The sequence below is a fragment of the Symphalangus syndactylus genome, chromosome 18, assembly GCF_028878055.3.
Source record: "Symphalangus syndactylus isolate Jambi chromosome 18, NHGRI_mSymSyn1-v2.1_pri, whole genome shotgun sequence".
Classification (NCBI taxonomy): Eukaryota; Metazoa; Chordata; class Mammalia; order Primates; family Hylobatidae; genus Symphalangus; species Symphalangus syndactylus.
This window is the reverse complement of record NC_072440.2, coordinates 35,086,576-35,101,489: the sequence shown is the minus strand read 5'-3', so window position 1 is coordinate 35,101,489 and position 14,914 is coordinate 35,086,576. Positions and strand designations below refer to the sequence as shown.

Here is a 14,914-nt window from a genome sequence, read left to right as displayed (position 1 = left end):
AAGCCTGGGCCAATGCCCACTCAATGTGTCCCTCAGGCATTTCTATGACACTAATAATGGCACATGTTACATTGAGAGGTGGTTGCCTGGTTTCTTACCTATTGTCCTCTCTAGACTTTGATCACCATGAGTATGTTCACCGTTGTATTCCTAGCACCTAGCAGAGTGCCTCAGGCAGAGTAAAGTTTCTATTAATGGTTATTGAATAAGTGAATAAATTGCTTTAGTTCTGTATCTATTGTCAAAAGAAAGAGAGTATAATTAGAGGAAAAGTTTATCAAGAGATGTTGGACTGAACTTATGCATATATTTTCCTTCCTGGTGAAAATCCACTGAAATAATGGAAAAACATGTAATGAAAGGAATAAATCCATATTAGTTCCTGTATTTGTCAGGGTAGGGTAACTACTGTATGAGATAATACCAAATCTCTGGATTAGAACAATAAAAGTTCATTATTCACCGATGGCATAGTCCAATGCCAGAGCTGGGTAGAGTGGGCAGTGTTGCTCTTTCCATTCTCTGCATTCATCAAATGGTCAGGGAGAAAACAAGGAAAACCTGGGGGATCCTATAGGAGGACTTTTAGGGGCCAGTCTGGAAGAGGCATACATCACTGCTGATCAAAGTCCATTGGCCATAGCTCTGTCACGCAGCCATTTGTAATAGTAAGAGGAAAAGAAAATAGAGGATGACAAACACAAAACAGTCTCCCACAACCTTGAAAAACAAGGAAGGATGACTTCAACAAACTAGAAATTTTGAGAAATCTGTCAAAGCTAGAAAGCAATTGGGATTAGACTGGTGAAAATAAAGCGGAGGAAACCCTAGCAGATAAGAAACTCTAGAAGAAATTCAAGCAGGAGAAATTTTCTGTGAAAATGAGGTCAATTCCAGAGATTTTTCAAACTCAGAGTCCACAAATACGAATCATAGGAAAGATTGCTGGAACTGCTGTCAGGAAAATTAATGTTCAAAATTGCATTAAGGAAAAGCTGGGCTACCCCACAATAAGCAGCAGAGACCATCAGTGCTTGCCCCAGGAGGACACCTTGTGTGAGTGTCAGGACTGGGCAGCAAAGCAGAAAAGAGTATAAGATAAATCTGAGCCTCCACAAGCACAGCTGCAGAAGAAAAAGAAAGTGAGCACATGACTACAGTGCTTTTTCCAGACTAAATTGCTCAGTACATCTCTCTGGAATAGGAGTTGTAAACAGGAAACTTAGAGCAGGCACAGGGCCAAAAACAGGCAGGGTACCCAGGTACCCATTGGAGATGGCAGACTCTCACACCTAGAAAAAATGCTTTTGACACATATTGTCCAGCCCCTTTTGACACACACCCTTCTCCATCATCACCAGAAGGAGGACACTGTTATTAATAGACAGACAGAGGTCCTGAAAAACAAATTTGAATAGACATTCAGGAATGACAAGATTTTGAAGAAAAACAAACACTATAAAAAGGAGATACCAAATATAACAAATAACTAATACTTGAAGAACAAATTTTAAAAGTGATAAAAAATTTAAAATCTATGTGATCAGTATATGCAAAGAGATTTATGAGTCTGCATATTCATAAAACAATTTTTTTCTGCAACATAAAGGAAGCAGCCAGATTTGTTGGAAGTAAAAATGTTATCAATCAAATAAAAATAGATGGGTTAATTAGTGTTGGGAGACAATTCTCCATTGGTCTCTCGCATTTGGCACATCTTGCAAAATGGGGCACTGACTGCCCTTTGTTTTACCCTGTCTTCTCAAAGATGTTTATTTAGGAAATGCCTTGGAAAACAGAGACAGTGTTTCTTCCAGAGCAAGGCATACGTACTATTCAGTATAATGAAAATGTTTCCCTCTTCAGCAAAGGGCAGACATGCTTATAAAAGACACAGAATCCCTAAGCTCAGGGTTCTCCCCTCCTGTCACGCAGCCCATTGTGTGTACAGGTAGTGTTTGGCCCTTTTGCTCCTCACTGTGGGAATTAGGACTCAAAAAACCAGCATAAATGCTAATCCTCTGGCTACTGCTCTTCTGTGAGTAATAAACTACCTTTGTATCTGACTGAGAAATCTCATGTCTTCTTCCAGTATCCATGAAACTACAATAGGCTAATTTGCAAGTAAGGTAAAATCTCAAACCTTTCACAGTTCTTAACATTATCATAATGGAAATAGTGAGAGCCCAAAATGGTGGACTGAAAGATGAAGTCAAGGTATTCTCCCACAGTTCAGCCCAAAAGATCATTTGAGTATGGAGAATACTTAAAAAATGTGAAAAATTGAGCCAGAGACTCCAATATAAAATAGCAATTCAGAAAGAAAAGAGAGTATTGAGAGAAATCAATAATCAAGAAAAATAGAAAACAATTCCCCAACCCTAAAAAAACAAATAAATATCTAAAGTTAAAATATTAGACTATCTCAATGAATCACTTTGTAGATTACTTACTAGTTACTGAGGGATGGGTAGGTACGGTGGCTCATGCCTGTAATCCCAGCACTTTGGGAGGCCAAGGTGGGCAGATCACTTAGAGCCAGGAGTTCAGACCAGCATGGCCAACATGGCCAAATCATGTTTCTACTAAAAATACAAAAAAAATTCTGGGCATGGTGGTACACACCTGTAATCTCAGCTACTTGGGTAGGTGAGACACAAGAATTGCTTGAACCTGGGACACAGAGGTTGCAGTGAGCTGAGATCACATTGCACTCCAGACTGAGCAACAGAGATAGACTCTGTCTCAAAAAAAAAAAAGTTACAGAGGGGAAAAAGGTGCATCTACAGTGGTACAAGCTGGCAGAAACCACATTAAACAAACAATTGAGAATACTTAGCATCATGAATAAGACAAACTGACTCACATTCTTTCTGGTGTGATGCACTAAGGACACCGTATCACCCCTATAATATTCTTGCCAAAAAAAATGTTTATTCTGAATCTAGGCCTGTGGGACCCATCAGACAAATCCAAATGGAAGGACATTATATAAAACAACTGATCTGAACTCTTCATTCAAAAATATTCATGACATTAAAAATGAAAAAGGCAAGGATGCTGTTCTAGATTAAAAGAACATAAAGAAACATGACAGGCCATGCACAGTGGCTCATGCCTGTAATTCCAGCACTTTGGGAGGCTGAGGTGGGAGAACTGCCTGAGGCCAGGATCAGTTTGGGCAACACAGTAAGACCCCATCTCTACAAAAAATAAAAACAAATTAGCCAGGCATGGTCTTGTATTCCTATAGTCCCAGCTATTGGGAGGCTAAGGAGAGAGGATCACATAAGCCCAGGAGTTCAAGGCTGCAGTGAGCTGTTATCATCACTGTTAGGCAACAGGGCTACCTTAATGGCGCTGGTTCCAGGTTCTTCTTCCTCCTCAATACAGGCCCTCCAAAGGAGGACCAATCAGAAAGAAACACCACCCGCCTTTCCCCAAGCCCCGCCTCTAACCCCAAACACGTACGTCCACATAGCCCCCAGCAATATAAAAACTGGTGCCCAGGCAGCCTCTCTCTCTCTCTCTCTCTCTTCTTCTTCTTCCTTCCCTGCAGTGCCCGATACCTCCATAAAGATCTCTTGACCGCAACTGGCATAGTCTAATCCTTGCCCAGCCCCTTTCAATCACTGCACTCTAGCCTGGGCAACAGAGCGAGACCCTGACTCAAAAAAAAAAAAAGAAAGCCACAACAAGTAAATGCAGTGCATAGTCCTTAAATGGATCTCAATTTAAAAAGAAATGATAAGGTATTTTATTGAAACCATTGGGGAAATTTAAATATAAACTATATATTAAATAATAGTATAGAATCCAATTGTATTGAATCATATTTAATCAAAGTTAAAAAAAAATTGGTGCATCCCTAGGTATAGATGAAAGAGAAGAGAACAGTGTCATACCAGTTATTAGAAAAACTTAGTTTGAACACGAATTTATATATCCAGCCAATTAGAATGTAAGTGTGAGCACCAGGAGGGAGAGAGAGAGAGAGAGAAGAAAATCTATTTTCGGTCATGTAAAAACTAACGAATTTTGCATTCCGCAGATCTCCTCTGAAATAATTAGTCAAGGATATGCTCCCAAAAATGAAAACTGAATTCAAAAAAGAAGAAGATATGTTTGAAATCCAAGAAAAAGTGGTATACAAAGAAATCAGGAGCCATAAATAAACAGCATTAGGGTATGAAACAGTTCCAAGAGAAAACCACGTTCAACTTTATACTATTAAAAATATATTCGGTGGATTGTTTTCTAGAACGAATGAATTATCAAATTAATGTAAGAAGAGAAAACATTTTAAATAAACCATTAAACCTAGACAATACTTAAAAAATAATCAATGATTCATGCTTTAATAAAGGTCAAAGTCTTACATGATAGTAATTTATAGTTTCATTTGCAGTGGATTCAAAATTTCAAAATTCAAAAATGTCAGTGGAAAAAGTACAGTGAAGGAGAACTTTCTGTACTGAATACTAAAAACTTAATAATTAAAATATGATGGAATTGCCACAAGGATAAACAAATTAAAACAAAATAGTATATCCAGAAATAAACCCACATTTATGTAGGAACTTAATATATTAGAAAGAGCAAAGTCAATAGAAAAGTCATTAAATGCTGTTGGGGCAATTGGCTCTTCATTTGAGCTAAAAATTTAGATTATTATACCATACCATATACAAAAGTAAATTACAGATGAATTATAGAACTGGACATTTCAAAACTGTGCAAGTATTAGAAGAAAATATAGGCAAGGCTAATACCAAAAGACATAAAATATGAACAGCTTTGACTATACAAATTTAACTTTTGACAAAATACATTACAAACAAAATTAAAAGACATAATAGAGTGAGAGATATAAGCAGTATATATAGCAAATGATCAGTATCCATTATATGGAGAGAACCCCTACAAATCAATAAGAAACCCAACCCATTGTTTAAATGGGCAAACTATACAAACAAAAAATGTAAAGAAGAAACACAAGTGGTCAATTAAACATAGGAAAATAAATGTTTACCTATGTAACAAACCTACACCTATACCCCTGAACTTTAAAGTTTTTTTAAAAAGAAAGTAAAAAACAAAAAAAGAAGTTTAACCTCAGTAGTAATAAAGGAAATGAAAAATAAAAATAAAAGTGCAATGAGATTCTATTTCTCCCCATTAGATTAGCAAAAATTAATGTTGATAATATGAAGTGCTGGGAGAGGGGTGGGGAAATGGGCCCTCTGGTTTACCACTGGTGGACGTAAAGGGTAAATTAGCATAGCCTTTTCAGAGGCCAGTTTGGCAATATATATTAAAATTTAAAATGTGCAAACATATACTTTGTCTCAGTATTCTGCCTCAAAGGAACCGTTTTACATAAATATTGGCATATTGTGGAAAAGGAGAACAATTACAACCTAAATTCTTTATGATGGAATACTGCCCATCCATTAGAAAGCATTCCATAAATTAAATGCACTAACAGGAAATTGTCTCTAAGCTGTACTACAGCAGCAAAGTAAGTTATATAACAACATATATAGTATAATTACATTTTTTAATGCTGTGTATCTATTGAGATACTACTGTGTGTAAGCCTTGGTCTTTGGTAGCAGGCTTATAGAATTGAAGAAAGATAAAATTATTGGCCTTACAGAGTTTACCTATGAAGTTTGGAGATGAGAGATGAGTGTGCGGCTGGGGACAGCAAACAATACACTAGTAAGCAAATACATAAGCAAGATCATTTCTGATAGTGGACCTTTCTATGAAGGCCAAAAACAAGTAATGTGGTGGAGAAGAATCCTAGCATAAAGTCAGTACTATGGGTAAATGAGAGCAACTATAATCCACTTGCAGAGTAAACTTGACACCACATACATTCTGGAATTGAAAACCCCTTAAATTCATATTGCTCTTTTCTGTCTTTTAAGACATGTTAGCTAAAGAAGATACCATATCAAACTTCTGCAGGGATTTTGTGAGCTGACAGAAAGCCCTCAACTGAGGGCCAACATTCATGGTTTCCATTCTGGTTCAGCTACATTAGCAGAGTTACATCTAAAAGTCACCAAAAATAGGAAAAGTAGGTTATTACCTGCCTTTACTAGCCCATAGGCCTGTTTCAGGATCTTTGAAATCTTCAAAATGATGTTTTACTTTGAAAAAGTTATGGAAGGGCATTTGTCTTATAAGTAGCAGAATAATCACAGGTATTAAGTATAATCAAAGGTGTTGTCAACTAGATCCCATTTATGGCTTTGCACGTAAAAGGTGTGTCATGGGGGAGGTGGAGAGAGGACTCCAACAAGGGACATCACATTTCCTGGTGTCCTCCCTTGTCCCCATTGGAATAAAAGCTCCAGGCTCTGTAGTCTGGACCTCAGGACAGGGAATAATATGGCCCCAAAGCTAGACAAAGCCCATAAACCAGAGAATTCTGGTGAATCTTCTTCCCTTCCTCCTCTTTGATGCCCAAACCATACTCCATTCACCAAGGCATTTCCAACCCACAGGAGTGTCACAGAAGCCTTCAGGTTTTGAAAAGCAGAGGACTGTTTTGGGGGAGTCCAAATTTTGCTGCTTCCCCTCATCTCAGCGACCTCTGCTCAGACTCACATCCTAAGGCTGACCCTGCCTAGAGATACATGGCTGGTAGACTGACTGCACTTGCCACACTCTGCCAAGAGGCAAAATGCAAATGCTTTTAAGAGGTCAATGCCCTCCAACTGTGAAATGGTAATGTGCTAAATTATGTGCTTAATTAATTTCCCCCCAAGAGCATACCATAAAATTGGAAAAACAATTCCTCAGGCAAGTCCCATCACCCAGGATCAATGTGCATAAAGTACACATGAAAGGATCAAAGTTTCTCATCAGTCAATGTGTGCATGTGCTCTGGCTGAATATTCTGAGGTCGATTTCTACTATAGGTTGGTGAAAGGCATACAACCAATTAAATTGCTTCGCTCTTTCTCCTTGTGTTGTTACCACATGGGCTAGAAACTTCAGGGATGAGATTTTTGCTACTTCCCTCCAGCAGGAATCCAAGGAAAAAACTTCCTGTTAGATTTTACCATGAGCAGCCATCCTCTTCACAAGTTTGTAGGTTTTGTTTTTTATTAGTTTTCTTGTTAATGCAAAACAATCACAGCAGGATTAGGGAAACTGAGCTAAAATGTTAGGTGATATAGCCACTACCTCATGAATATTCAGTGACATAGGCCGTAACAATTACTTAACAACTAGTCTGGAGTTATATCTACATGACAAAAATAAAACTGGATAAAGGAGACAAAAACACTATATATAATAACTACCCTTTTTTCCAGACTACATAATGTTATACAACAGCTTTGTAATTATTTGTATAATGTTTTTATTGTTTAACTCCAGCACTGCAAGCTCCATAAGACAGAGACTTTCTTTCACCTCCATATCTCTAGCATCAATCCCAGTGCTGGTAGCTGACACTCAAGATATATTTGTAAATGAATGAATGAATGAGTGAGTGAATGAGTGAACAAATGACTAAACCAAGTTTAAAACCCAGTTCTCAGGCCTCATTGACCATTTCTATGGTACTAGTATACCCCTCTATGGATGCACAGATTTTCAAGAAAGAATAAAAGACATTAAGAGATTATGCCTAGGCCATACACCATAACCTCCCACTTAATTTCATATAAATTTATGGCTGAACCAGTTTGGAGATTTGTTTCCAGAAAGTACTGATTTATTCACTTGAGATCAATCATGGTAAATACAAGTGTTAGTGGGTAGGCAGTGCATTGCTGTGGACGGCTACCTACTACATGGCATTCACATTTGAGTTGATGGTGTTTTATGGTCTCAGTGGTGTAAGGCTGGATCAAGGTCGGGCTCTCTCCTCACAGAAGGATGTGTTGAAGGAGGTTGGAGAGCCAAGGGATTGGAAGGCAGCTGCATGATCCCTGCTGCATGCTGAGAGGGCCAGTGTCTAGAATCAGAGAAAACAGCAGGAGCTCCCATTCTTTCTGCTGGGTGTCACCTGCTTCTGGCCCTTTTACCTACTCCTGCATCTAAGCACCAAAAGCCAGTAGGTTTCACAAGCTAAATCCCCCCTCCTGAGCTAACTTAATCTAATTCACTAAGATGGGTTATAAAACACCAATACTCTATCAAAGACAGGGGCTTTAATTTTATCTTGATCTTTAGGTTGCATTGACCTCAGGCTGTCTTTCCCGGAATGTTGTGAAAACATGCTATACACACAAACACACACACTCATACATGTATATATCTAATTATTTTATTACTCAGAAAGCTATTAGGGTTAATGGAACATTTGACTCAAAGCATAGCCAACCTTTGCACTGACATCCTGCATATAGAACCTGTCTTTATGATTTCTTATTCCTCTTCTCTTTACCAACACCCTCCCTCCCTTAGGAAAGGAACCTGGCGGGGGAACCAAGAGTTTGGATTGCAAAATTGAGGAGAGTGCTGAAACACCTGCCCTAGAAGACTCCTCATCATCCCCCGTAGATAGTCAGCAACATTCCTGGCAGGTTTCCACAGACATTGAGAACACTGAAAGGTAAGTGGGAAGTTACCCTGAATAGACTGCCAATCCTCCTCCCGTTAGTGTTCTTAGAGGCCACAGAGAGATGAGGTTTTCCAGTTCAGATTCAGAAACAGAGCTTTCTTTGGTCTGCCAGAGGAGCACAGCGCTGTCAGGGACCCTGCAGACCGCCTAATCTGCAGACAAGCAAACTGAGACAAGAGAGGGTAAGCAGTCCAAATCCTGCAGAGGAACACTAGCGGCACCCACAGTAGGCACAGGCTCCCAGGCCTCTGCTTCTCCCACTCCAACACATTGCATCTCTGTGGAAAATGAGAACAGTGTGCTGCCTTGGAGGGGAGAAAGTCTACATGCTGTCACAGTTCACCTACTGGGCTGGTACCCAAAATTCCCATTTGTTTAAGGGAGAAAATCCAAAGTTACACAAAGATGCCTCCAGTAAAGTCTCGGGTTTCAGGTACATGGAACAGCCTGCTTAGCTGCCATTTAGGGGCTGAACATTCTCTCCAGTTCACAAAGGGCTTCTCCCAGGGCCCCCTTCTCTTACTCTCCATAAGGTGGCTGATGGCCCCTCAGTGGTCAAAGCAAGTTAATGCATTTTCTTAACTTCAGTAGCTCACTTCTAGAGAGGCAGTTTCTTTCTTGAAAAGAAGAGACTCTACAGTGATTTTATTTTATTTAGGAAAAGGGAGTAATAATAATAATATTGTAATAAATACCATGTCCCATCTAGATGCTAAAAATGACATTCTGTGAGGCAGAAAGATATGCCTCTTGTTTATTTGCCTTTACACTGATATCTGTGCCCTTTGCTACTAATGTCCCCAGAGCTGGCACCAAGCAGCTGAATGAATACTGGGCAATTTCACTGAGCGTTCTGTGTGTATGAGGTTGAGTCACTGACAACATAATGAACATTTTATTTTTTTTTATTTTTAGAAATGTAACACACAATGGCATTTATAGCCATTGTGGTTCTACTTTCAGATTGTGATATAATTCTAAAGCTAATTACCGAATTTCTGTGTTTATAGAAAATTGGAGCGTGTGGTAATTATGTGCTATTAATAAAACTTGGACTTTGTATAAGCTTGGAAATGCAACAATTCAAACAATAAAGCTGTTTGGCACCGTTTGATAGCACTATAGACAAATGATGAGGGAGTGATTTATCTTAATTTATAAAATAGAAAATTCTTAGCTCTGTTCCCAGGGAAAAAAATATCTGCTGAAATGCCATATCAGGGCATAAACCATCAGTGAAGCCATTTTCCTTTGCAGACCTTAGACAGCAGCTATATTCAAGCCTTATAAGCTTATAAGAAGGGATGGCAGTAAGAGTAGAATAGTTAAGGCCCACAACATTGGCAATGTTTCAGTTCAGCCTGAAAGCCCAGCTCTGATCAAAGGAGATGGAGGTAGGCACAGTGGACCTGGTCCAGGATGTGGCTAACTCCCTTCTCCCTGGCTGTCTGCCTTGAGAGATCATGGGTCTCAAACTGGACTGCATAGTTAAGTCATCAGGAGGGAATTTTTAAAATACTGATGGCTGGGCCCCACTATAAGCCAACTGAATCAGGCTCTCTTGGGGTGAGACCTGGGCTTAAGGTGATTCTCCTGTGCAGCAGCCAAGATTGAGAATTGGTGCTTTATTAGAGGAGACCTCGCCTCAATCCCCCATGTTGCATACCTAGCCCTTTCTCACCCATTCTATTTGTCCTTGAGATCTTACATGAAAACAGACTGTGCCTTGCACTTATGGAGGTGGGGCCCTGCTGCCTTTCTCCTGCCCTCCTCTCTCACTTGATCAGCATGCAGCCCACAGACACATCCTCATAACTCATACCCATGGGAGTGGATTTGGAAAGTTTTTACAGGTATATTTCTGCAGATCCTCAAGGCTGCTTTCCCTTCCTTTTCCAATCATTATTACTGAGACTTGAGTTCCTCTTCACATATCAGTCAATACTTGAAAAGGAGCTCCCATGAGGTCTCCAGAATTACCCTAAGAAAATGGTCCTCAAACCGTGCTCAACAGAAGAGTGGTGTTTTGTGAAATGGACTGAGAGGTTTCATACCTAAAATTAAATGGTGACTGTCTTTCCTCAAACAACAGAAGAAGAATAAGTGGATAGAATTTCTTCAACTTTAGGATGATCTTCCCCACAAAACTTTCCTAAACCCATGGTGCCTGCCAGTGCTTGCCTATCCTCAGTTAATTAAAAGATGCCTCTGCTTTTTGTACCAAATTATGTTCCTGGCTATTTTAAATGAAATCTGCCACTATGTCCTGGGGTTTCAAGAGCACTTTCTCCAATGCACAACCACCTGGAAGTGTGTAGGGACCATTGTCCCAAGGATTTCAAAAGATGAGTTCTCCCCTACCTTAGACTAGAAGCCTCCTGAGATGGCTTCTTGCTTTACAGTTCTGGGGTTTTATGACCATGTATGCTCTGAGATGAGGGAAGATATTGGATGTGTGCAGTGGCATTGCATGCTGTGTGCTGAAATCAGGAAGTGTGGAAGGACGGTCCATGCTACAGGAAGGCCCAGCTGTCCCCAGGTGGGGTTGTTTTCCCTCTTGTTCCCATACTGTGCCCCTTTCTGTTTCATCCATTGTAAGGAGCTCTTCTCCGGAAGTTTTAGAATTTGTTACTCTTTCATTATTCCAAGTCAATGTAATAAATGTTGGCCCTGGTGAATGCTTAATACCTGAGTTATGCTGAATTCCAATCATGGTAACAAGAGACTATTAAAACCAAGCAGAAGATGGAATTGGAGGCCATTGTCTTCAGTGAAACAACTTAGAAAACAAAATAGTGCATGTTCTCACTTGTAAGTGGGAGCTAAATGGTGGGTACACATGGACATGGGGTGTGGAATGATAGACATCAGAGACTCAGAAGGGTGGGAAGGTGTGGGGGATGAGAAAATACTCAGTGGGTGAAATGTACATTATTGGGGTGATAGATGCCCTAAAAGCACAGACTTCACCACTATGCAATATGTCAAAGTAACAAAACTACACTTGTACTCCTTAAATTTATACAAATTTTAACAAACGAGCAAATAACAGTAAGTGAACATACATAGCCACTATAGTCCTCTGACCATAAAGCCTTGATAGCACCATCACCCAGCCTCAAGTTTGCCCTGGGTAGCCCTGTTGCTCCAGTTGTACTTCCTTGGCCTCTCTTTGCAAATCTAAAGCACTGTCTTCGTGACCAATGACTCTTCTCTGATCTCAGCCAGGTTCGACTGGAGGCAGACATGAGGGCTCCTGCAGGAGAATGCCCTGTAGAAATGTTTGGCAGAATAGCTCTCATTTTTTCCTGAGCCAACCCATCTCAGATTTTTTCTCTTGTAAAAGCAAAATAAATTCAATATTTGCCTACTGGAAACTAGAGCTAGTGCAATTAGACACAGACTCTCATCCTTCAGTTGCCTCATAGAACAGATTGTTTGAGATTTCGTTTTGAAAATTTACAGCTGATTATTCTGTCTTTTTATCAATTTTACAGAGACATGAGAGAAATGAAAAACCTTTTAAGCAAACTCAGGGAAACTATGCCTTTACCACTGAAAAATCAAGGTGAGTCTTGTCACTTCTCTTTGAGGCAGAGGATGTTTTTAATGGGATAACCTTGGGAATTGTTTCTTGGAAATTAAAGCATGTGTCTCACACAAACAGTAGAAGGCATTGAGCATTCATTAGTCTTTCCTCAAGAATATATCAAAATGAGACTAGAGACTCTCTGGTGAACACAGCATGCTCTGAGGGGGCCCAAGGTACACTCTGACCTTAAAATGAACTCCTCCTCCACTGGCCCTATTACTCACTGTGGAAAGCACCATGCCAGGCACAGCAAGAGACTTAAGAACACCTTCAAAGGAAGATCTCTGCCATCCACTTGTGTAATTATCTTTGAAAAGTAATCCAAAAAATTAACATATATTGAGAACTTACAGCATGCCACTATTCAAAATACTTTGCATGTATTAACTGTATTAACTCATTTAATTCTAAACAACTTTGAGGGAAATGCTATGAGTGTTTCCCAATTTACTAGAAACTGGCGCACAGAGAGGTTAGCTAACTTGGCCAAGGTCACACAGACTGTAAGTAGAAAAACTGGGATGTGAAATCAGGCAGTGTGTCTCCAGGTCTATCCTATGGGAGTATATGCCCTAATGCAGAAATGAGAGGGAGATGTTCACTAGAATGAGGGAAAGTCCTCTGCATGCCTTTTAAACTATTGTATCCTCAGTATCTGGAGCCTGGGACATAGTAGAATAACACCTGTCACAATCGATGTTTGTTAAATCTGCACCTACCTTTGCAGCCCCAGAGACTGACGATGTGTACAAAGGACCAATAATAAGTGCTTACATTAAATATACATGGCTGGAGCAGCCATAGGTGAAGTATCAACTTCAGAAAGTGGTACACAGGGGTGGAGAAAGCCTTCTAGGAGGCAATAAAGAACCTCCTCTTGTTTTCACTGAGCAAAGCCTGATGGGAGGGAAGACAGGGTGCCACTTGCCTTGAAGCGAGGAGGAGGAGGAGGAGGAGGAGGATTTGGCAGTGGAGCTGGAGGCTCCTCTTGGCTCCAGGAGCAGCTCAGCAGAAGGTGGAGGGGTGGAAGTGAGAACACCAGATGAAGAGGCTGAGGAGTAGTGTGGCCTGAGCTACAGAGGGGCGGAGGTCAGAAAATAAGAAGCAGGGGCTACAGCACATCAGATAGCTCAGAACATCCCCTGAAGGGGCCTGGTCACCAAGGCCAACTGGTTTGAGCCACAAGTGTAGTGTTTTAAGAAAGCAGAAAACATGCTGTAGTGATGAGAGACTGCTCCGACCACCACATGGAAGATTGTTGCCAGAAATAAGCACAGTGTTTAGAACAAGGGCTTTGAATTAAGGATAGCCTTGGGTTCAAACGCTGGCTCTGCCACCTACCAGCTTTGCACCCTGGAACAAGTTGTTTAACTTCTGCAAATGTATTTCGTCATCCCTGCAAAGGGGATAATAGTGTCACCTACTTTAGAAGTCTGTTGTGGGGATTAAATGAAGCAATGTGTCAAATGCCTACTACCAAACTTAGAGAGCAAACACTTGACAAACGCTTTGTTATTATTATTGTTGTCACTGTTATTATTATTATTTACAAGTTGGCCAACCCAGCTTTGCTCAAGAGAACCCCAAATTACCATCAAATAGAGGAATCCCTGCTACCACTCACTCTGCAACAGACCATGTGTGGTGTATATGTCAGGCTCGTCTTGAGCCTGCAATTCAAAGCATTGGCCCCAGGACTTTAGATCCACAGCTCATGTCTGAAGCTGTCCTCAGTGTCTTAATAGGTTTGGCAAGCCTCCTTCATCAGTAGCACCCTGGCCTCTCGCCCTCCCTCACATTCAGCTTTCCAAGATGGCTGCCCAGGGTCCCCCCAGTCTGAATTTCATGGGTGCCATGTAACCTATATTTTAAATCACATCATCCTGAACATTCCCTCCCCATTTAGTGATCATTCATCCAGCAGTTTTTGACTGTGTGTTAATAGAAAGACAGAAATTTTGTTTTATTTGGTCATTTATAATCATAAAGAATATCATCTAAATATTTTATGTGACTTTGTATCATCTTTATACACAGAAAAAATAATTAGAATTTTAATTACATTTTTTAATGTAATAATAATAATCGAAGGTTGATACTGTCAGTGAAAACATGAGTGAAAAGGGAATAGTCATCAAAATAAATTATACTCAGGACTTGAACCTTGGCTCTATCTGGGGAACAAAAAGGAAAAAACTAGAAAGGAGATACAAGGACTTATTCAGAAGGAAGTGGTGCAGTAGGATTTTAACAATCAAAAATAACTAATGTAAAGGATTGTGAGGAATTTGAGTTTCTTCACTGAGGGGAGAAATGGGAACCCTTAGCATGTGACAATACATCTCTGTTCTCTATATGTTTAACATGACCTCATAGCCTACTGAGCTGACCCGTGGGGAAGGGGACTGTGTCTGAACTGGAGGATCCAGAGGGAACCTGAAGAGTCTCTCTGGGAACATTTTGACAGATGCATATTGCACCATTTTAATGAACAAATCATATAGATTCTTCTTGCTACACAGACTGAGATAGACCATAGAGGCTTCCCCAATTCCTTTCTGGAATTCTTTTCAGGTGGTTTATTTATTATACAGGTCTAATATGTGCAGGAAATGGTGCAGGGTAAAATGTGGAAAAAAGTATTCCGGTTCTTTTCTGCAGGACCTTATTGTCAAAACATGATTCTAACGGAATGAAAACCATTATAGAAAGCCATCTGTTTTCTTTCTGCC

At 40.0% G+C, this 14,914-nt stretch overlaps 1 protein-coding gene across 2 annotated transcripts in view; it reads left to right on the top strand.

Annotated features, from left to right (window-relative positions):
• The window catches only part of RGS7BP (regulator of G protein signaling 7 binding protein), a 109,529-nt gene that overhangs the window by 81,221 nt on the left and 13,394 nt on the right, over positions 1-14,914 (top strand). For both annotated transcript variants that reach the window (XM_055252483.2, XM_063623270.1), the window contains exons 4-5: positions 8,434-8,581; positions 12,088-12,158. In XM_055252483.2, the coding sequence (XP_055108458.1) occupies positions 8,434-8,581; positions 12,088-12,158 (219 nt within the window). The remainder of the gene's footprint in view (positions 1-8,433; positions 8,582-12,087; positions 12,159-14,914) is intronic.